We start from the raw sequence: 23,940 nt of genomic DNA, 5'->3' as shown, positions 1-23,940 counted from the left end.
CTTGAACTTCAAATACAGAACTCTCACATGATACTGTCAAAAGATGACATGAGCAGAAAGTGATCAAATTCTTTTATATGTGTTCTTATTCATTGGAAAAAAACAAAACAAAAAACAACAACAAAACAATTGACTCCACATTGTGTGACAACTTACCCCATGATGGACAACTTGTCACAAATGCACATTCTGTTTACTAGCTATTTATAACTCTATATTAAAGTGAGCAATGAAAATCTAAAGATTATACATTTGTGCTCATAAATGTATTTTTTTATGGAAAATAAGTGACTGATGTACTGAGACCGAGAAATGGAAGTGAAAGCAAATAGTGTGACAAAATGCTCTACTCTCCCTTATTGTGTAGGCTAGCTGTCAAAATCAAATATGGAAGACAAAATCTATATTTATATATGTAAACATGGACATTGTAAAAAGAAAAAAAGCTGTGATGACTTGGTGTAAATGTAAAACTGGCAGTATCTGTCATTAAAAAGCTTTCCTTTAAACAGCTAGTTGTAAACTATATATATGCACACACATTAGAACACACTGACACATACTCACCCCTCAATCATCCAACAGTCTACAACCATGTTAGCAGCTCTGTTAGGCTGTGTTTCTGACCTCATTGCTACCTAAGCATGCTAACATGCTCAAAATAACATGCTAGCTGGTATAATGTTACTATGTTCACCATTTTGCTGAGAATGTTAGCATGTTAACATCTGCTCAGTGGAGCTAAACACAAAGTATAGCTGATGGTGATGTTGGACACAGATGTCTGGACCAGTTGCGCCCCAAGATGGATTGAGAGTGTACTACTTGGTAGATGGGTTACTGAGGAGGAAGTGGGTATACTATCCTACATATTCCACTGGCTGTTTGGGTGATAGGTAGGTATACTATAAACAGCCAGAAAAAGAGGTGTGTATATCCTGTAGACCTGTGCATACCCTCCATTGCACCACTTGCCATGGCTACCATGATACAAATGGTATAGACCATAACACATAAAAACAACATTGCTGTGTAGCTTAAAATATTAACTGTTCAAGTGTCAGTATAGTCTATGTAAGTCTATGAAAAATAGTAATTTTAAAAGTAAAATAAGACATCAAAGTATAACAGTATGCGATTATTTAACTCTATTGACATAGATTTCAAGTGGCCTATATACTACAACAGGATAATCTAATCCTGATATTCAGTAATGCCTTTTAGTTTTGGTTTGCCACCCCAAGTGGCCCAATCTGGCATCCTCTACAAAAAGTTTCTGGGGGTGGACCAAATTTCATGGCAATCCATTCAATCCATTCAATAGTCGTCAAGACATTTACCTCAAAACCATAAATGTCAGCCACATGGTACCATTAGTGTAAAAGTACACCTGGAAAACATGAATGTCTGTGCAAAATTTGGTGCCAATATATCAAGCAGGTAAAGAGATATCACTGGATGTGAAAGGTTTGACCTGCTGGTGCTGAAATTTTAGGGGATCACAAGGGGGTCATTGACATTCATTCACTGGGCACCATGAATATTTGTGTAAAATTCCATGGCAGACTATCTAACAATTGTTGAGACATTCCACTGTAAAAGTCAACCTCCTGATAAGGTTGGAGTAAGCATCAGTGGTAGGGTTCATCAGCTGGTGATCACAAGTTTGAATTTTTTGGTGATCAAAAATTCAATGTAATTCAGGGCAAAAAGTTGGTTATTTCATTAGTCTGTGGATTTCAAAAGAGCTGTCTTCTATCCCATGCTGTTTCACAATGCTTCACAGACATGAGTTAACAGCGAGTACCGGGCAAACCAATCTAAGGCTTCAGCAGGTATTTCTTGTTTGAGTCAACCGTGGAATGTTGTTTGCTCTGAGAGGTCCAGCCTGATGGGAAAAGTTAGAGATATAAGCCCATAAACACTGCCGGGCAGTTTTTTCCACAGCAGAGTTTAAATGTCATAGTTGTGAAAGCTGTGTGACATACTTTGTAGAAATAACAACTCACTTTGGAATTGGGGAAGTTAGATGACTGTGTCTGTTGTTCAGACTTTGCTCCTGCTCAGTCTGCATAACAGGAAGTGACAGCATTTGTCGTAAACGCGAGGGAGGTGTGGTAGTGTATTTGTTGGGAGAAGCTGGCACTCCTGTCGTGGAATTTGAGCTGGCATACAAGGTTCATCCAACACACAGGTAAGTGTTAGACAGAATATTATTATTGGCTATTTTAGGAAGTATTATACACTGTAGTCTTGTGAAAGTGAATGAATGCTGAAATGTCTTATTTTACAAACTGCTGGTGGCATTTAACACTTGTTAAAGTAACACTGTCTGTTTAGTTTAAATAAAAGATTACATTTCTTTATAAACTGTTTTTTTAATATATCAAGGCTAACATGTCACCTCTGAAAATCAGGTCAAAATGAAGAGTCTGGTTGGCTTTGGTGTGCTCATTTTGGCATGTCTTTTGAGCTGCACAGTACAGGCTAAGGTAATAAAAACAACAAACTCTGCTCCTTTCTCCAATGTCTCCACCTTCTATTGACTTACATGCTTCAGACAATGTAATCTCACTGTTAAACTGTTTCTGTGTTACTGCTAGAAACACCACAATCCACTTTCCTCTCAAGGTACTGTGAATTTTATTATTGCTTACAGGATACTTACACCATATATTCAGACTTAGTGTTGGTCATGTTGGTAATGTGTGTCTCTTGTCATGCTAACCTCAGGAACAGACTGCACACAGATTAAGGCTCTCTCACCACAAGCATCCAGTGGGGTTTATGTAATCCAGCCTCATAAAGTCAAGACCCCGTTTAAGGTATGATAAAACACCCTAATCTTGACATGTGATGTACAGCAACTCTTGACTGTTCACTAACCCCACCCTCTTAGTCACTGTTGCTACGCCTGTCTATACTAATACCGTATCATAAAATGTAGCACTTATTCTGTTGTGTCATTTGTTTACTGAACAGGTCCAGTGTGTAGGATTTAGGTGGATATATTGGCAGAAATAGAATATAATAAAACTAGTCCATAGCCATTGGTAGCTTTGCCACCTTCTACCTATGCCAATCCTCAATGCCTATGTGCAGTTTCACATAGACTGACCATGTCAGTGAGTAGAAAAACGTGGGACCAACAGAATGACTGACTGACAGAATGACACACTGACAGTTTCCGTGATTATGTACAGCATACCATACCATGATTTAGTCATACCAAAAATTAGAAAAAAACCCCCAACATTCGGCCACAGGGGGAGCCACAGCGATCGGTCACATTTTAGCCATTTTTAAGCATTTTTCTGTTGTTATAGTGCCACCCAGTTGCCAATTAGAGTTAAATTTCTCCAGTCACTTTGAGGCGTCCTGTTCTACATATCTACCAAGTTTAGGAAAAGTCAATATGGCGGTTAGGCCTAGATAAGAAATTAGCTCTCTAGCACCCCCATTTTGTTTGATCAGGTCAATAATGGAGGGGTCCCCTCAGATTATGTGTTAGTCATATGCCTACAAAGTTGCGTGGTGATCGCTGAAACCCTTGAGATGTTATACACCTTTATGTGATGAGCCACGCCCTCCGCAATATTCATTGCCTTATAGAGGCTCAGTTCAGAGGGAACTTTAGATATTGGTCCCTAGATTATGTTCACCGAGTTTCATGCAGATCGGTCAAACTTCCTAGGAAGAGATCGATTTTAAATGTTTTTCAAATAATTCAAAATGGCTTAAAATCTATATAACCGGAAGTTATGGGTTCTTGAGGAAAATTTGTTCCTCATGAGGAGAGGCATCTCTGTGCAAAGTTTCATGTCTCTACGACATACGGGGCATGAGATATGCCCATTCAAAGTTTGCAATTTCAATCGGTTGCTATAGCGCCCCCTTTGGCCAATTGGTGTAATATTGCTTCATTCGCATCCTCATATGACCCTCCAAATTTCACATGGATTGACCAAGTCAGTGAGGAGAAAAACGTGGAACAGACACACAGACACACCCACAGACAGAGTTTTCGTCATTATATTGAAAGATGAGCATGTTTTCTTAAGTGTTAAGTGTAATAATCTGAGAATACAAACAGTTGTGCTTCTGTTACCTTTGAATGAGCTGTTTATGTCTACAGAGGGAGCGGGTCTTTGTCTATGGAGATAGCCATGTTGCATGGCCTGACAGTTTTACAGTAGCCCAGAGCAGACAAACCAAACACTGACTCTAGATAGGGTCACTCGCATTTTCACGTCTACCACCGTAGTAAGAAGCCCCTCCATGATGATTTTTTTATGCGAAACTGCTTTATTCAGTGTTTTTACCAGTTTAAATCACTGGATACGTTTGTTTTGGAGAGGGAGAGAGAACATCTGGATCTTAAGATATCAAAGAAAAAAGTGAGCACGCATTAGCAGGTGCTAGGTTACAAAGACTGTTTTGTAACATGAAATTGCTTTGTTTGGTGTTTTAACCAGCGGTGGACAGTAACAAAGTAAAGTAATCCAAGTACTGCATTTAAGTACAGTACTTAAATACAGTTCAAGAATCTCCAGCTTAACATAGTGGAGGGGTTTGTGTGTACCTGTGATCCTGGGAGCTGTGTTGTATGGGGCTAATAGCCCGTGGTAGGGCCTCCCAAGGCAAAGTGGTCCCAGGAGAGGGGCCAGACTAAGAGCAATTCAAGAAGACCTTGATGACCCGGCTAATTCGGATACCGAGTACCTCGCCCGGTATGGGGACACTGGGCCCCCCCTTGGAGCCAGACCTAGGGTGGAGCTAGCCAGCGAGTGTCCAGCTTGAGCAAGTAGAAGCTGCTCACCACCTACAGAGGCAGATATCAGGGTTGGGTGCATTGTGTGCTGGGCGTCAGGCAGGAGTAGGGCCCCGGGCATGCTGATCCCTGGCATAACAGTTTGGCTCTGGGGAAGTGGAACGTCATCTTTCTGGGAAGGAGTGAGTGAGTCGGTATCAACTACACATAGTTGGGCTCACCTCTATGCGCAGCTCTGGTTCTGGAACCAAATTCCGGGAGAGGGGCTGGACTCTCACCTTTTCCAGAGTTGACACTGATTTGTAGCATGAAACTGCTTTATTCAGTGTTTTTACCAGTTTTAATCACCTGGTTGGAGACCTCTGTGGATAATTCAGCTCCCAGGGAAAACCAACCTGCAATCCTCACCGCTAGATGCATTAAATCCCGCTAAATCTTACATACTGGACCTTTACATCAGTGCTCTGACAGATTTTGTGAAGAAAAGAAATACAGCATGCATCTCATTTGTTTATCCAACACATAATGTCAACTTTTCCAAGCCCTTGGAGAACATGTCTCAGTCTTTAGATATTGTCTGAAAAGCCTGGCACCTGGTTTTCCTGACATAATGTGTTTACTTAACCACCTGCTTAGGTGTACTGTGAGATGCGCCCTGATGGAGGCTGGACGGTGTTTCAGAGGCGCAGCAAAGGAGTGGTGTCCTTCAACAGGAAATGGGCAGCATATAAAAACGGTTTTGGAAACCTGACACGTAAGTTAAACGTTTAAAACTGGTTTTGTTTGTTGAGGGTGTGAGGCGTAATCTAACTTATGATTAGTGTGTCACGCCTATGTAACACTGAAAAAAATATCCTGGACAGGTCTTTGTTACATAGAACAAAAAAACATACAGAGCATATAGTGTAACGATTACAGACACAGAACAGGCAGCATCTATCACTATCAGGGTAAGTAAGAGCAGGCCAGGTGACAGGGCTGTCAGGAAAGGGGTAATCAAAGGACAGGTAGGTGTGGCATTTGTGACAGTTGGTGAAGTGGAAAACATGGCAGACTAATGAATGCATACTGGATGAATGAGACAGGACTTGTGACACGCAGAGGATTAGGGGTTCAATAGAATTAAATAAAGACATAATTTTTCCTTGATACTGGCAGGAGAAAAGACTCTCCTGTTATATGCTCTTCTGCATAATCTTTGAATCGTAGGCTGACACAGTCCAGCTCTAAAACTAAACTAACTGCAAGACTGAACGTTCAGCTGTGCCTGAATTCTTTCCTGACTAACCTATAGGCGACCTATAACCCTGCATCCTGCAACAACAACTCAAAGCAAAGATGTATCATAAAGAAACATTTATCCTTTTCTTATGTTATGCTGATTCTCTCAGGTGACCACTGGCTTGGTCTGCAAAAGGTTTTCTCTCTGACCAAGAACAAACACAAGAAGTGGACCATGAGAGTCGACCTGTGGGACCACGAAAATGACACTGCTTTTGCTGAGTACGCACACTTCAAATTGGGCGATGCAAAAGCAGCTTTCAGACTGCATGTGGGGAAATACAATGGGACCGCAGGTATTGTGAGCTGCTTTTTAGTTTCTCTCACTGTCCCTCTTTTCTCTTTGCTGCTTATGCACAGATGCTATTCCATGTATTTCACTTTCATCTGCACTCCCAGCTGGGTACCAACGTTGTAAGATGTTACTATTTAGTTAAATTTAGGCTATGATGTTGAGTGACCAAAGTTCAATGTCAATGCCAACGTCGATTTGACGTAGAATACTGACGACAGATGATGGTGATATTTTGTTGAATTGAAGTTCTTCCAACACCTTCCAAACATCATCTTGACCAAGAATAACATATTTCTGCCATCTGCGCACAATAGCCTGCAGTTGGAAAGGCTTGTATACAATGGACGTTTGAGATTCAATGTATGTTGCATTACATCTGAGTGTCACCTGTGCACCCCCACGTTTTGTTAAGCAGTGTTTTTCTTTTCTGATTTTACCTTGTTGAACGTGTGTTACATCTAAATGAGGAAAAAAAAACAAAAACATTTTTATGACGTCATATTAACATCTGGTGCCAGCTTGGCTGGTTGGAATAATCTTTTTGCCACTGTTATTTGTACGTTATCATTTTAATGCTTGGAAATGAAAGCTGCTCAGTGTAGAAATTTCTAACAGAACAATAAAGTTATTGTGAAGTCACAATAAGTCAAGTTATTGTGTCAGCACAAGAAAAGAAAAGGTTTTATTATTTATTGTTGTTACCTTTGAAACTACTTGTCCTGGGGTCCACATTAAAAGGTGGCTTGTTGCTTGTATCAGACACTAGTGGCCTAATATCGTTAGTCCTTACAGTTATGACATTTTCAACTTGTTGAAGATCGTTGCTCCACCACTTGCACTGAAAGTGATTTCCCCTTTGAATTTCACTCCTGTCATCACCATCTGCTGTCAGCACAAACTCTGTCTAAGCTGTTTTCTGTGATACAGCAGCGCCCTCTTCCGGTTTTGTGGTGTAAAGCAGTCCAGCAGCTTCAAAACCAGCCTTGGTGCAGAAGTGTAGAGCAGCTATGGGCTGGCAGTCTTCTCAGGAATGATCTCAATTATAATGTGTCAAGATCAGAGCTGAAACTAATGATTATTTTCACTGTTGATTATTCTGTTGATTATTTTCTTGATTAATTGATTAGTTGTTTGTTCCATAAAATGTCAGAAAATGGTGAAAAGATGACGCCGTTAAATGTCTTGTTTTATCTACAACCCAAAGATATTCAGTTCACTGTTAAAGAGGTGTAAAGAAATTGGAAAGTATTCACATCTACGAAGCTAAAATCTGAGAAGTTTGACTTATTTTTCTCTAAAAAAAATACTCAAACTGATTAATCGATGAGCAAATTAGTTGGCGATTACTCTAATAGTTAACGATTAATCGTTGCAGCTCTGGTATAGATTAATGATGTGTTGATCTACACATAAAATGCTACACGTGGGAGCTTTGATGTGAGACAGTACTTTTAAAGATGAAATAACACTTTTTCCTCTTATTAATGAAAAGTTTAATTCATAAGTAATGAAATACACCTTAATGTATTGCACTCAGGGGTTTTACTTCTACAGTGTTACTTGGTCTGGCATGACCAGTAGCTTATGGTGGCTAATGTTAGCTAATGTTGGCAAACTTAAGCCAGATATAGCTGTATAAGTGACATTACTGAATAGGCTCACTGGCTTTATGAGTCCTATATACTTGTGCTGCAGTGACACTACATATTAGCATACCAAAGATACACATTTTAATGTTTTTAGGACAAATGTAACACAAAGAGAATGTTTAAAAATGCAGGGAAATTCAAGGTGCCATCATCTGCAACTTCTGGTCACTGTGCCCAATGTTCAGCAAAACTCTAAATTCTAAACTCAGTTATTCCTTAATTTGTTCCATCTTTGCCCAAAGGTAACGCCATGCATAGCCAGAACCGCTACGGCTTCAGCACCTCCGACCGTGACAATGACGGCTGCTCCCCATGCATCTTTGGTGACATTGCTCTAATGGAATGTACTCAGTCAGACGGTGGTGGCTGGTGGTACAGCCGCTGCGGATCTGCCAGTCTAAATGGCGACTGGCATCCTGCTGGTGACCATATTGGCTGGGCGTCAGGCCTCCACTGGGAAACCTGGAAAACTCATGCACCATACTCCCTGAGGGCCACCAGAATGATGATCAAGTCTGTGTGAGAGGACCCATCTCACATATAACTTCATACTGGCTTTTCTTGTAGCATGTAAGAGTGGTGTTACATTTTAGCACATATTTATATGCAAATCTTTTTTTTTTTTAGATACTGGTTGTGTTGTTTATTTCACACTTACAAGGGTTGATTTTTCTTTATACTTTAATAACTTCTTTATGTAACACCTCAGAAAGAGTAGTTGAGAGGCCAGGCCTTCATTGAGGTATTCCTTTAAAGAATGTAAAAAAAACAAAAGAATGTTGGATGCCCATAACTGGCTTTAGAGGCATCTCTGAAAGTCTTATATTCTTACAATTGGTTGTTACATAAAACAAGCAGACATCTAAAGGCTGAACAAACATATATTTTTGAAGTGCATATTCATTAAACAGTTTTGTTTGCAACCCTCGTTTTGTCCAATGGTTTTTATTCCTGTTAAAAAAAAAACCCTCACCATGTGATTGACAGCGGGTACACATCACGGTAAGTTCATATCCACATTAATATTGTATGAGAACTTTTATAAAAATTAATCTCCATTTCATATGATTATTCCAGTTTTCTTTTATACATAGGTTTTGTTTATGCAGTATACAATATATTGTACCCAAGTATTTTTACTTTGAAGAACTTTCACTTACGTAAAATAAAAGTACTTAAATAAAAGTAGGGGGCATACAATGACTACAAAATAAATTACAGTAAAGAAGTATGTCACTGCTTTAAAGATGATCTTTTCATAAAACTGGGCTGTCTGTAGTAAATAGATTTATAACTAGCACAACATGACCAGAGAAAACAGAAAAGAAGGGCTGTGGCATTTGCTTTTGCTTAAGAGGTTAAAAAACAAACAAACCCTACAACAACCAGCATGCACTGCGGCACATTGGACTGATAGACCGAACCACAATGTTTGTTTTACAAGATCTTCGGTCAGGGTACCTTCAGGCAGTTCGTTTTTTTCGTTTTAAACCAAAAACGAAAAAACGGAAATACCATGGTTTCCCCATTTTTTCCTTTTTGGTTTAAAACGAAAAAACGAGAAAACGGAGCCGTTTTTCCGTTTTTATTATCAGAACCAAAAAACGAAAAACGACAAAACCAAATTCAAATAACAGCACGATTTTGTTTTTGTTTTGCAGATTCATTTTTTCATTTATTGTTTTGGACAAAAAGTAGAACTGCGGTGACATCAGAGGCGGAAGTAAATAAAAGACAGGAAGATAAGCTTGCCTATAAAACTTACAAATATCCTATAAAACTTTCCCATGTATCTTTTATTTCCACTTACACCTGATGTTTTGCGCATTTTGAAAAGCTGCCTGCCATTGCTGTGAGGAACTTTTTATTCATAAAAATAGAAATAAAATGTTATGATCGCAAATTTTATGGCTACAGTAAAACTTGTTGTTCAACCATAACGTTGCTGTTCAGAGACTAATAAGGGAAATCGTCATATTGTTCCCATGAAGGACATATAGGGATTCTCTCAAAGGTTATGTTTTAATATTCATTCGCCGAATTGTTTGTCTTGTTTGTCTTTATTGTTTGCAATAAAGTAATCGAGGATATAATAAATGATTGTGTGTGCCGCGTTGTTACTGTTACTGTAGCGATGAGGAAACTGCACCTCATTGGGAGGTTGACATAAAAAAGTTTAAATTAAAATAGGAAAGGTTATTAGAACGTAACATAGCAGCTCCTTCACTTGCCTTCATATGAACATTAAAGGTTCCTCATCACATTCAAATGTTCAATAGTAGCTAAGGTGTTTGTATTCATGTATTTATTAGTTTATTTGTGAGGGACATTGCAAGAAACACTAACTGGTTAAAGTAATATGAATCAGATGTGTTGCATACAGTTAGGGCTGCCACTAACTTATATATTTTTAAAAAATATTACTGTTACTGTTAACACTGGTTTTCTCCATAACGCATCGTTGTGTCAGTGAAGTGTCAAGCTGATGTTTGTCCTTTTTATCAGCAGATGGCAGTAGGCCTATGGATTTATTTGCTGTCGTTGAATGCCTGGTTTTCTCTTAGTTTCTATTGGATTATACAGACCTGCAATTCTTCAGGTTATTGATACGGACAGTTCAAATTATATGCAGCAGATATTTACTTGTATTCTTTTATATTGTTGTATCACATAGGCCTATGCATTGTTGGCAGAGATGGGCAGCATTTTAATTACATGTATTTAAAATGTTTTATCACCTACTATGACAATAGAAATGTCATACAAAAATACATCCTGTGCCTTTTTTCAAAATCTGATTAATCGAATAAAATAAACAATGATTAATCGATTATTTTTAAAAAATATATAAGTTAGTGGCAGCCCTAACTGTATGCAACACATCTGATTCATATTACTTTAACCAGTTAGTGTTTCTTGCAATGTCCCTCACAAATAAACTAATAAATACACGAATACAAACACCTTAGCTACTACTGAACATTTGAATGTGATGAGGAACCTTTAATGTTCATATGAAGGCAAGTGAAGGAGCTGCTATGTTACGTTCTAATAACCTTTCCTATTTTAATTTAAACTTTTTATGTCAACCTCCCAATGAGGTGCAGTTTCCTCATCGCTACAGTAACAGATAACAACACGGCACACACAATCATTTATTATATCCTCGATTACTTTATTGCAAACAATAAAGACAAACAAGACAAACAATTCGGTGAATGAATATTAAAACACGACCTTTGAGAGAATCCCTATATGTCCTTCATGGGAACAATATCCATGACGATTTCCCTTATTAGTCTCTGAACAGCAACGTTATGGTTGAACAACAAGTTTTACTGTAGCCATAAAATTTGCGATCTAACATTTTATTTCTATTTTTATGAATAAAAAGTTCCTCACAGCAATGGCAGGCAGCTTTTCAAAATGCGCAAAACATCAGGTGTAAGTGGAAATAAAAGATACATGGGAAAGTTTTATAGGATATTTGTAAGTTTTATAGGCAAGCTTATCTTTATTTTGAAGTTACTTCCGCCTCTGATGTCACCGCAGTTCTACTTTTTGTCCAGAACAATAAATGAAAAAATGAATCTGCAAAAAAACAAAATCGGGCTGTTATTTGAATTTGGTTTTGTCGTTTTTCGTTTTTTGATTCTTATAACAAAAACGGAAAAACGGCTCGTTTTTTCGTTTTAAAAAAAAGGAAAAAACGGGATAACCATGGTATGCCTGAAGGTACCCTGACCAGTCAGCTGGTGACAAACCATCTCAAATTGCCGTTAAACAGTGAGCTAAAGTATTCTTCTGAAAACATCTGAGGTGAGAAATAGGCAGCACAGAAACAGAATCTTGTTTAATATTTGATCAGCACTGCTTAGTTTTAAAATCTTGCTCTCATTTTTTTCAGCCTCTGTTTTCACAAGTCAGGAAACAGCATGGTGTCCACTTCTTGCATTACAGTCTAGTCTGGGGCCGTTAGTGGCCGTTTTGGTAAGGAACCGGAGCCAGGGCAAGTGAGACGGGATCCGGAATTCGATGGATGCGCCTTTCCGTCAAAATAAAAGCACCAAGCTAATAAAAATGCGTGAAACTTTTAAATTTAAAGAATAGAATTTACAAGAAAAGCTCCACGCCATTAAGTTAATCAATTTTCTTACACCCCTCCTCACCCCAAATCGATGGTGCGCCAGAATTTAAAGTTTTACTTTGGTGAATTTGGTGAATTCCGCATCCGCTCTCTATACCGGAACCAGAATCCAGACAAAATTCAGAGTGAATAGAAACCAGGCTCTTCGCCTTATCTGAAGAGCCTGGTGACGTGAGGCTAATTACAGTCAAACAGTGCACTAAAAAATGTTTCTAAAGAGATTTTAGGCAACAGAAGGCTTCTAATTTCCACATAGATGCCCAGCAGAGATTCCAACACGCTCCTAAAGTTAAACAGTTAACAGATGAGAGCGATTTGTTGCATTATTTAACGTGTTTAATAAATGTTGATTATAGTAGTTTGATTTCTACGGTCCAGACTGACGATGCCAGTGATAATGTTCTGACAATATTTACAGGTTACAACAAAAAACTTCAAATATGGTATGGCAAAAAGGCCTAGGAAATAGGTCAGTTTAGAAAGAGCAGAATGTTCCAAAACAATTCACACGTACGCACACACAGAATGTTTGGTAAACTGTTCTGGAGGGCTGGCTCATTTTTGCCGTGTGTGAAGTTGTAAGCTGTCTTCAATTAAATACTAGCGAAAGGCTGTGAACCAACCTCGAGTCATCGAGTCGTTTTTTTCAACATAAATCAAATACATATTAGGCTCAACTGCCAAATACTAACACTACGTAATAAAAATGGCTCCTACAAGAGCAATGCAGTAATAAAATATTGCTTTGTATTTGATCAACACTGCTTAGTTTTACAGTTTGATTGGAGTTTTGTCTGAATCTTTTGGTGGCGGGCATTTTGAAAATAACAAAGTTACAATCCGTAGTTTGGGCAAAAACCTTAGAGCCAGCTATCTTGAGCGGATTTAAGCTGGGAGAACTGAGAGCTGGTAAGATGAAGGTAAGTTTACCACAGCTCATTTACACATACTACCCACATTATTATTATTATTATTATTATTATTATTATTATTATACAAAGCTGGTTGAAAATTGACAAAGTGTCCCTTTAAATATCAATGTACACAAGTGGAACAGCATCAGCATCAGCCCTTCTGTCCAAACAAACAATTATTTCAATTTCTATAGATTGCACTTTTCAGTCTGTTCATACAACTATCAATTACCGTAACACTTCAATTAAAAGCCTGGTCCCAAATAAACGCCCAGTCCCAATTACTGGCCTGGTGTGGCTGCACTTTGACAAATAAACACCTGTCTCAATTAGAAGCCTGGTCTTGCCAACTCCTTAATTTTTTTTATAGAAGTGTTGTTGTGTTGGTATGCTAGGTGCCGTAATCCTCAAGGGCCATAACTCATTTTTTTGTCTCTCTGACGCTCTGTCTGTCAGAGCGAGATCAAATTAATCAGATTCATAATTGATATGTTATCTGAAGCCTAATTTTTGATTGTATCTCTTGATCTTTGCTGAGCAACAGCAAAGAATTAAAAGCCTGTCCCATACAGACACCTTTCCCATATTGAGGCCTGTTGATTTCAGTGATTTAAGCAAATAATAGCCCAGGCTATTAATTGAAATTTCACGGTACAACCACCTTCCTTCTTGCAGCCCACTTACAATTACCCAGAAAAAGGACAAAACTCAGAAAATTAAAGACATTTGATAAAACAATAAAAAAAAATTCTATGGACACCATGACACATGCAACAACCCATTTAGGGTTACATTAAATAAATAGCCTGCCGCTTTTTACAGAATCAACATCACCAAGGTAACAAGACTAAGATGTATAAACATGCAAGTCAAAGCAAAGGAGAGACTCAATTTATATACACCTGCTTAATAAAAGCAGAAGTTGCTGCTGGTGGTATTTTAGTGTGTTGGTTACACCCAGCACGCAACTGGGTCAGCAACAGGTGTGTTGATTTGGGTAACTTAGCTTTCTCACCGGGTGGTACTTTAAATCAGTGTTTAATTAAGGTAGATGCAACCCTTTTTAAAACTTTGCCAGGGTATGATAATGGTGACAATATCCCGTAAGGAAATTATTCAAAATCGTACTGCATTGCTGTGCACTTTTGGTTTTGTTAACTAAGTCCTAGCATTAACCTGACTTTCATGTAATAGTTCCCTGCAGATACATCTAGAAATGTACCTAAGTACAATCCTTGTGATAAAAGGGTATGATTTAAAAAAAAAAAACTCAACAAAAACAGTTAAAAAAATAGTACAAGAAAAAAAGAAGTACAAGAACTCAAAACAAAAGGGAAAAAAAGCACAACTTAATTACAGTAACAAGAGTAAATGTAATTTGTTATTTCCCCTGACATTATATAAAATTAAAAATACAAAAATTGCAATTCAGAAGGAAATTATATATCTGTACATCACACCACCCCACAACCAAAGATGTAATTCAGTTAACATGTCAAACAGTATACATAATCATATAACAGCAGAATCTTGTTCTCTCTTTCGAGGGATATTTTTTCTAGCCGTAGCTGTTGAGGTCATTTCTACAAAAAAAAGTGAATCTCCTTGCAGTTTCACACTGCATTGACTGACAACAGAATGGAAGAAACTCCCCCTGTGCTTGATAACAACAGTGTCTAGTGTATAAACCATCCCAGGAGTCATTTTGAGACTGATTAACATGTTTTTGTTAAACTAGCTGTCAGAAAGAGCAGAACCATGGCTGCATGCAATAAGCCGCAATCAAGCGACCATTTGAGGTCGCCAGGCAACGTGGGGAGAGTCCAAACTGTACTCAGCCAACATATAGTCCAACGCATTGCCACAAATTTTCATTTTTACACTTTCACTTTTGTTCTGAAACAAACACATGAAAAGTGTCTTATTATTGATTATTATCATCATAAAATGTTGCTGCTTGGCAATTCCAAGATATCGAGGAGGTAATAAGGTAATATGTTAAGTAGTGGTTGTTTGTAATGCCCAACCCCAACATGGCTTGTAGCTGCTTTCAATCCCTTCAGGTGAGGTTTTTTTGTGCTCACTCAGCATTCCATGATTAAAAATTGATTGTCAGTCTAGCCTGTGCATGGGCTGCTGAAGGAAAAACGCAGCACATGGTAGAAACACAGCGATAACATTAACATAACCTCTCTCCCAACAAACATACAACTAACTGCCCTTTAAGGACATATATGGGACAAGATAACGTTAATCATGTTTTCTATAATGGGAGGCTGTGGGTGGAGGCTGTGCGGCAGGTGGTGGGCCAGAACCATCTCCCAGGCATCAATCAGATGAACATTCAGTCCTTTGAATGTGGCTCTGAGCACCTTATCACGCTGCAGAGTGTACCAGTCACTGTTGGTTATTGTCTCATAAAGTGTCAAAGCTTTGGGGTTTCCTGACCGGATGATGACCAGTGTGCCTGGAGCCCTGTCCAGTAGCCGCACCACCGCCCTGCGGATTTTCTGCAGCCGCTGGATGTACACCTCCATGGGGAAAGTGCTGAAGTGAGACCAGATGCCAAGAACTACGACAGTGTTGGTGCCTCCAGTTAAGCCATCTAGTTCATTAGCAATGTAACGAAGCTCACTGGTTGGGACCTTGCCAAAACGGATAGGAGGACCGTGGCAGCGGTATGTGACCATGATGTTGTTTGCATAATTCAAGGCCATGAAAGGTCCAACTTGCCTCTGGCTGTGCAGGTCGAACTCCTTAAGATCTAAAAGTATGACAGAGGGAACAGATTAGTGTGAACAGTGTGAACAAAATCAAACTGTTGCCATAAATCCTGTAGTTCAGCTACCTGGTAGAGCTTGGGTGAGGTATTCAAAAAACTGTCTGATGGTGGAGTCTCCATACATGTGGACCACCTTGCCTTTCAGACACTGACTGATGGCAGGGGGGGTGTTGAACTGGTGAACTGTGGGGCCTCCTAGTGCTCGCCATACACCTTGATAATAATAGCCGGAGGGTCCAGGTGTCAAATAGCTGCTCTTCACCTCTGGCTGACCTGAGAGGAAGTTAAAGGCTAAGGGTGGGGTTAGTTTATATTGTTCTTATTGCAAACAAATCCCATGAAAAAAATATAAAATATAAAATGATTATATAAACCTATTATAGACTGTCTTTACTTATGAGAAACTATAATCCACCAGCATCTGGTGCCGTCTTTATGAACCTTTCATCCAGTGCTCCATGCTCCTGGGGCTCTTCTCAAATTGACCTCTATACATCTCTCTAGAGGAAAACACTACCCAGAGGAAAGTAGTGCCCTTTGTCACGCATGTTTTACTTTCATTTTCTGTCATATTCAGTTTTAAATTATCTTTACAGGCAGTGGTGGCAGTAAATCAGGCTTTACCTTCATTTTCTGGCAACACAGTGACATTGGCAGGTGCTGAAGATCGAATGAAGACTTTCATGTTGGCACCACTGAAGGAAAAGCACACATAAGAAAATATCTTACTGTCAGAGGCAGTAGCAAGTTGAACTCAGCACAGACCCCAGCGCTAGGGGTCACAGCAGGTTGGCTAGCTAACCTGTGTGCATCTATGGTTTTTCCAACCCCCATTTGATTAAAGCAAATCCACATCCAAATGATGAAAATTAGTTGCTAGACAGTAAGGCCTGATGATTGGCAGCCTACTGCTGTCCAATCAAAACAAAATGTATACATTTACAATCCAATATTAATGAATCACAGCGAACACTATCCAGTTTTCTTACTGGTTGGCTGCTGAAGTGAAGTGTCAATGGAAAGGCTCGGAGTTTGCCCTCATTTTGAGATATGCCAGTTGGTTTGTATACATGCAGTATGGGAGAAACTATGGATAATATGTGGAGAAATGTGAAATTTAAAACAATGTAACAGCAGTTTGTGGATATCTGTGGATGTAATCATGTGTTTTACACTGGATATAGATCATCTGAACTACTAGTGTGTGAGAAATGAAATGGAAGCTGTGTAAGCTGTGATTTGGTCTGGAAAATATGATCTGTGGATTATGATAATGCTTTATAGGTGAGTTGTAACTGTTTATTTGATGTTGTTGTTGTTCTTCTTCTTCTTTTTTGTTCAACAGAAGTGTTTATTAAGCCTGCAGTGGTGGTTGTATCTTGAAATGGTCACCATTAATGGCACCGTGAGGAGAATAGCTTTCGAATGATATGTCCTATGAGTAAACCCCTTAAATAACAACAAATACAGCAGCTGTTTTACATATCATAATCATCCAAAATCACCATAGGAGGGTCCACAGGTGGGCTGTCGTATTTCTAACAGTATTATCTTAGACTGTAAACATCTTCAGATTCAATCTTAACTGTAGCTGCAAACTTCTGAAACTCCCCACCAAGGAGGTAACATAGGTAACAGCGGATATATGCATTCATTAGAACAAAATGCCAGTCCTATCTCTCTGTTTCCTCACTTATTAAAGAGCTTGTCCTCGTTGGCCTTGATGTTTTGTTTGTATCCTCCCATCATATGGTCGATCCTGGCATCACAGCTCAGGTTCTTTGGCTTGTAGCAGAACCAAGGCTCGCCTGTACGGAGGTCAGTATAGTTGCACAGCGGCTGGGTTGGATGTAGGCGGACGTTACAGATGCTACTTTCAGAGCGTGAGCCTGAGCGGAAGAGGCTCCTGAAGTAAATCCTGTCAGGCTGTTCTTTGGTCAGCCTGCATAGCACTGCAATGGCCTCACTAGGGTGAACCAGCATCACCTGGTAGGATAGAGAACCAGAGCTTTTGACAAATAATCTACAATTGGTGACAAGAAATGAGACCCTGGCTTCATCTGAAATGGAAAAGGCACGTTGTTTCTAAAATAACTAAGAACTTGGAGTGGTTAATCTGCCACTGTTATATTACAAACTGTATACAGTATGTGCTATGTGAGAAGTGAAAGCTAACAGATGTAGCTACAGTAACTACTCTAAAGAGAAGGGGGCTTACTGATCAATCATTTAAAGGACAGATTAAACACCTGCAGTACAACCACATAATTTTTTGCATCACCTCAACCTGTGCGTCTCCTTCCCAGAGTAAAGAGAATACAGCAGAGTAACTCCCATTGAGATGATCCACCACTTGCCCAGCAACACCTGCACCAAGCTTCGGGTTGTGCAGCCGGGCGAGTAAGAGGTCCCCCCCATACTTCTTGGGACGACCCTGGAAGTCACACATTTCTATCATAACCTCCAGCTGATCCCCTACATGCCACTGTCCTCCCCTCCTTGGGAGAATGGTGAAGGTGCTGTGAGCTGGATCACTGGTATTCTCCAGGGAAACAGGAGCTGGCAAAGGTGGAGTTTCAGGCCAAGCAATGGAGTCCAGTAGGAGGCGTTCCTCCACAGCATCCTCAGTGGAGAGTGGCTGGAAGGTGCAGGAGCTGTGATTCTTGGTGAGGTTAATGGAAACTCTCAGGGCAGCAATGGTGGTCACTGCGTGGTGAAACTGGCAGGGGGTCAAGAGAGAGATAGTGACTATAAAATGAATCAAACAAATGTGCTAAAAGGAAATGAACTAAATAAAGTAAATGGGCTAAGAGGGAAGACCATATGAGTATTTTGGGGGGGTAACCACTGTTAAGATTGCCCAAGATTGCCAGAGTTTTTTGTGTGTGTTTCAAGTTCTTGTTCACTAAAAATTCAAGCTATATGTCATTAGCTTAGACGCACCATAGAGGGTGTTGAACTCCTGGTGGTTATGACCGTGGGAGCTTGTCATAGCTAAAAGATTCATTGAATTTGAATGCATACAGATTTGACTGAACCACACTAAAAGTATAAAACATCAGGGAACATAGGCATAGATTTAGAGGGGTGAGTATATTGGGGGTACATGCAGAGGACACGTCATCCTTGATATTTTGAACATGTCTATCTGTCCCCCCAACATGAAAGTAGCAGAGGACTTTTATTATTATTTTTTATTTAATTTAATTTATTTTTATTTATGATGATCTTTAAGACATTTCCACTTTAAACTGATGAGGGAAAGGCACAGATAGGTGCTGGCGAGTGTCTAGTGGCCAGGCTTTGCACCATGGGGCAAGAGACACCATGAAGCCTCAGACTTATGGGACCACCACCTGCAGGGATAGGCATCAGGGTTTGGTGTATTGTGTGCTGGGTGGCAGGCAAGAGCAGGGACCCACACATGCTGAACCCTGGCATCACAGACTGACATAAGGGATGTGGAACTTCACTTCTCTGGTGGGGAAGGAAATGGAGCTGGTGGGGAGGTAGAGGGTACCAACTAGATATAGTTGGGCTCACCTGTATGCATAGCACTGGTTCTGGAGCCAAACTCTAGCAGAGGAGCTGGACTCTTGCCTTTTTCAGTTGCCATGGGTAACAGGGGCAGAGCGAGTTTGGGATGCTCATGAACCCCCGGCAGAACACTGCTGTGTTGTGTAGTTCTCCCTGAGGAACAAGAGAGTCATTGCAGATAATGTGGTCCTGTTGGCTCCATCACACCATGACCTCCAGTATGCACTGGGGTGGTTTGCAGTTGAGTGCGAAGCAGTCCGGATGAGAGGCAGTACCTCAAAGTCTGGGGCCATGGTTCTCTGCTGGAAAATGGTGGATTTTCTCCTCTGGGTTGAGAGAAAGTAACCGCCCCAAGCAAAGTAGTTCAAGTATCACTATCTTGTTGTGAGGGTAGAATGGCGTGTGAGATGGATCAGCAGTTTGGCACAGCCCCAGCAGTGATGCGGGCACTGCGCCAGACCGTCATTGTAAAGGGGGAGCTGAGCTGGAAGGTAAAGCTCCTGATTTACTTGTCCATCTATGTTCCAACCTTCACCTATGGTCATGAGCTGTGGGTAATGACCGAAAGAATAAGATTGTGGATACAAGGAGCTGAAATGAGTTTCCTCTGAAGGAGCTCAGACATCTGGAGGGAGCTCAGAAGAGAGACTGCTCCTTCATGTTGAAAGGAGCCAGTTGAGATGGTTCAGGTATGTGATCAGGATGCCTCCTGGGCGCCTCCTGTTAGAAGTTTTGTGGACACATCCAACTGGTAGGAGGCCCTGGGGCAGACCCAGAACACACTGGAAGGATTATAAGAAGATATACATGATCTATTAATCCCTGAGGAGAAATTCTGTCTTTTCAGTCTGTTGGCATACGCACAGGCCCAAAATACACACACATGCACAAACAGGACCTACACATGCATGAAATGGAAAGATGTCAGAGTGAGGGGGCTGCCCATGGACAGGCATGGCCTGGGAACCCCTTGGCATCCTCCCAGGAGGAGCTGGAAAGAACTGCTGGGGAGAGGGGCATCTGGAGGATTCTCCTCAACCCGCTCCCCCTGAGACACCGCTCCATATAAGCAGCTGAAAATGGATGGATGGATGGATGGATGGATGGATGGATGCCAACCTCCCCTGTTTTAAAAATGTGTGTTTCTCACCCCCTGGTGTTGAAATGAAATCTATACCCTTACCAAAGACCCTCAGTATTTTCACAAACTGATGAGAGAAGTTAGACAACAACTTTAACTAATTTCCCCTGATTAATCTTGACAGATCACAGTGAAGGTGAAAGGTGGTGATTCAGTAGGAATATTAAGCTTTGAACCCGACAAAAATGATGACAGTAACACACACGGAGTCAAAAGTCATATTTAAAGAGTAATTTATAGTCCAACTGAAATCGCATTTAGTCATCTTTTCAGTGTCCAACATTTTGTGGCCATGACTTGGCTTTTCAAAACACTATACATTTGTGATCTATTTGTTAAGATTTATGTCTTCAGTAGGAATGAATGGGAACCAGTAGGTTGGTCTTGTCACAAAGGTTTAGAACAATGCCAGCCTTAACCTTTAACTATAGAAGCTGCTGCTGTCAGTTAGTCAAGATGCAGGATTAAGAGAGAAAATACGTTAAACTCAAATAAGATTTACTTGCAGTGAAGACATTACTGATATTAGGGTCCCCCTTCAAGCAGTCCCACCAAAGTCAGGTTCTCACCTTCATGTTTTGTAGCAGAATAATTAAGACAGACACAACCAGCAAGAGGAAGATGATGCTGAACTCCCTTTTACAAGCTCTGGCCTTCATGGTTGACGATCAGTCTTTATCTCAGGCTGCCAGATAGAACTGTGACCACTTCCTCTAGCACCTGATGGAATACAGCAAAACAGGGGGAGGGTTAAGTGACACCTTGCTATGGTAAAGAACTTGCTATAATTTAAACTCAGTTACAAAATCCTCAAGTAGTGCAGTATGTGTGGCTTTCAATCACTAAAACTAAACCAAATCCAGCCACTCAGGAAATTCCTTTGATCGATCAACGATTAACCATGACCACAACCAAGACAACAGCCTCTCTCTCATAGTTGAAAGGCTCTGACACACCAAGCTGTCGGTTGGTTAAAATTGGACCCTCGTCAGCCCCCATTGTTTGTTTTTTTGGGGCCGATTCAACATCTTGAATCTGCCAGTGGAGCCCGTTGGTGAATGAAATCCCTCTGATTGGCAATTCAGCTCAGTGCACACCATGAGAAGAGAAATGGAAGTGAGTAAAGTAAACCCAGAGATAAAGCCAAGAGGGAGTGAGACCAAAACAAACTTGTTCAGAAACTGTTTGGAACCATGTGAACTTTGAGCCATTTTAAAGTACGTCCTCACCATGTTTCTTTTCACTTAACCACGGTAACTTTACTTGACCAGACCTAACCTCTGTAACTGTACCTTAATTTCGTAACTTTATGTTAAGGATGTAACGTCATTCATGGAGCAGTAATTAACAGGCTATCATATGAATCATTACATTCATGTGCAAATGGTGGGAGAACATGGCTGTTTGCTTTGCAATTAGCAGATGCTGAATTAGGGATGGGAAACGAGAACCGGTTCCTGTTAAGAACTGGTTCCAACTGGTTCAATTCATTGACATCATTGGACTTTATGCTTAACAATTCCCTTATCGATTCTTTTCATTACGCCGAATCTTTACGTCGATGGCGCACAACATGCTCGTCGGTCAGCAGCACGTTCAACAACAAAGAAGACGTAATGGCGGGGAGACACAAGCAGTCGAAAGCAAGGCTTCACTTCATCAAAAAAGACTAACAGTGCGATGTGCAATTTATGCAGCACCGTAATTACATGCAAGGGCGGAAACATCACCAGCTAGGCCTGAATGATATAGCTTCTAAGCATCGCCATCGTGATTGTCTGTGTGTGTGTGTGTGTGTGTGTGTGTGTGTGTGTGTGTGTGCGCATCAGGGCCTAACTTTGCCATGCGCGATACAGAGAGCAGAGGAGGATTGTAAGGCGCGACCATGTAGAGACAGAAATAACATGTCGTTGTGTAAACAATATAAGTCATCACGTTATAAGGTGAAACGTTTCACTGTATAACATGCTAAATAGTATGATGTTATCTTATTATATGAAGCGTCTGTCGCACAAAATAATATAGCTTTAGTTTAGCTGTACTCACAAGTGTTTGAATTGACCTGTATATGAAGCGTCTGTAGCGCCAAATAATATAACGATAGTCTCTAAAGAGCTAGAGAAAAGAATTTAGAGTTATCAATTAACCTAGTCCCCAATCTGCATGTCTTTGGACTGTGGGGAGGAAGCCGGAGTGCCCCGGGGAGAACATGCAAACTCCACACAGAAGGGCTCCCACACCCAGGATCAAACCGGCAACCCTCTTGCTGTGAGGCAACAGTGCTAACCACCACATCACCGTGCCACCCTACTGAAGTCATCTGGTGGAAAATAATGCATCCTTAAAAAAACCTATAAATCACAATATTGATCACTGGGGGCAATTTTTCCCAATATCCTGCAGCCCTACCACCAACATGCTGAAGCATTTGTCGTTGCATGGCATTAAGTGCAGCTGCAGCAAAATCTCAGGAGAGCAGTGCCAGTGACGTATGTCCTGTCCCATGTTAATGATAGCACAGTGCCTTCAGTGACAGATTCTGTAACGTTATTTGATGTAGATAACAAATGCTGTACAAATATTCTTTCATTTGTTCCATTTTAGATGATAGTGGTGGACCAATTTCATATTTGTTTGTTTGTTACACAAGCACTTATCTCTTGTTTAGAATAGAAACTCAATAAAATTTGTGTTGTTGACACCGAAAACCTGTAAGGTCTACTTTTTCTACACAGAAAACTCACAGGGGGAATCGATAAGGAAATGGATAAAGAATCGGATCGATAAGCAGAATCAATAATGGCATTGATATCAATAAAATCCTATCAATTCCCATCCCTATGCTGAATGTTTGGCAGCAAATCCTGCATCCTGCATGCATGCTGTTCTGTATGTACAAATGTACCGTATGTGCTTAAGCCTCAGGAGGGCGATTTTCCTGAGGCCTAACTACAATCGGATGTGTGTACTGTATGTATGCAGACACATAGCAACCTCCTGGCAGGCCAGGCTTTACGAGCATACAGAAAAAATGTTGCCAAGCGTGCAAAACCTGTTTATTGTACAAGTCCTTTTTTTTTTTTAACTTGACCACGTGTACCACAGAATGTCACTGTGAAACCCCATTATTTTAGAGAGTCCACAGGACTGCGCAGAAAGACACTCAGCTGCGACGTTTAGATGAGTTTTATTTGTGTGATTGATGATAACGTTACATTTATAGAATTGGCAGTACATAGCGTCACCTTTAAATTGTGCATCAGTTATGCAACATTAGATTAATAATGGTCCTGGCTGCTGGTTCTCACTGCGGTCAAGTGAGCAGTCGTTTGAGAGCACCTGCTAAAACCAGCGACCAATTGGATTTTGATGCTTGTCTGTACAGGTACTTGGAGCAGCCAAAAAGTGCAAAGGAAGGTCTGC

At 40.3% G+C, this 23,940-nt stretch overlaps 2 protein-coding genes across 13 annotated transcripts in view; one reads left to right on the top strand and one right to left on the bottom strand.

The window, feature by feature from the left end:
• The first annotated feature begins 1,423 nt into the window (after positions 1-1,423).
• LOC117249010 (angiopoietin-related protein 5-like) lies at positions 1,424-8,919 on the top strand. The gene is made up of 7 exons (XM_033614308.2): positions 1,424-2,194; positions 2,418-2,492; positions 2,604-2,631; positions 2,734-2,825; positions 5,408-5,525; positions 6,163-6,348; positions 8,239-8,919. Exons 2-7 carry the CDS (start codon positions 2,424-2,426, stop codon positions 8,517-8,519), a joined length of 774 nt encoding a protein of 257 aa, XP_033470199.1. The 5' UTR covers positions 1,424-2,194; positions 2,418-2,423; the 3' UTR covers positions 8,520-8,919.
• A 2,231-nt stretch (positions 8,920-11,150) lies between these two features.
• Positions 11,151-23,940, bottom strand: part of LOC117249124 (NXPE family member 3-like) — a 41,192-nt gene continuing 28,402 nt past the window's right edge. For 5 of the 12 annotated variants that reach the window (XM_078165173.1, XM_078165166.1, XM_078165168.1 and 2 more), the window contains exons 3-9: positions 21,087-21,228; positions 18,121-18,558; positions 17,533-17,825; positions 16,464-16,534; positions 16,281-16,352; positions 15,906-16,130; positions 11,151-15,821 (exon numbers count right to left, since the gene is read on the bottom strand). In XM_078165173.1, coding sequence (XP_078021299.1) covers positions 15,280-15,821; positions 15,906-16,130; positions 16,281-16,352; positions 16,464-16,534; positions 17,533-17,825; positions 18,121-18,558; positions 21,087-21,176 — 1,731 coding nt within the window. In that variant the 5' untranslated portion in view covers positions 21,177-21,228 and the 3' untranslated portion in view covers positions 11,151-15,279. Of the gene's footprint in view, positions 15,822-15,905; positions 16,131-16,280; positions 16,353-16,463; positions 16,535-17,532; positions 17,826-18,120; positions 18,559-21,086; positions 21,238-23,940 lie in introns of all 12 variants that reach the window. The other 7 variants (XM_078165171.1, XM_078165167.1, XM_078165170.1 and 4 more) reach the window with 4 other exon arrangements.

This window comes from Epinephelus lanceolatus, chromosome 23 (assembly GCF_041903045.1).
Source record: "Epinephelus lanceolatus isolate andai-2023 chromosome 23, ASM4190304v1, whole genome shotgun sequence".
In the NCBI taxonomy this organism is placed as follows: Eukaryota; Metazoa; Chordata; class Actinopteri; order Perciformes; family Serranidae; genus Epinephelus; species Epinephelus lanceolatus.
Note: the sequence above shows the minus strand (reverse complement) of the source record. Positions and strands in the feature narration are given on the sequence as shown.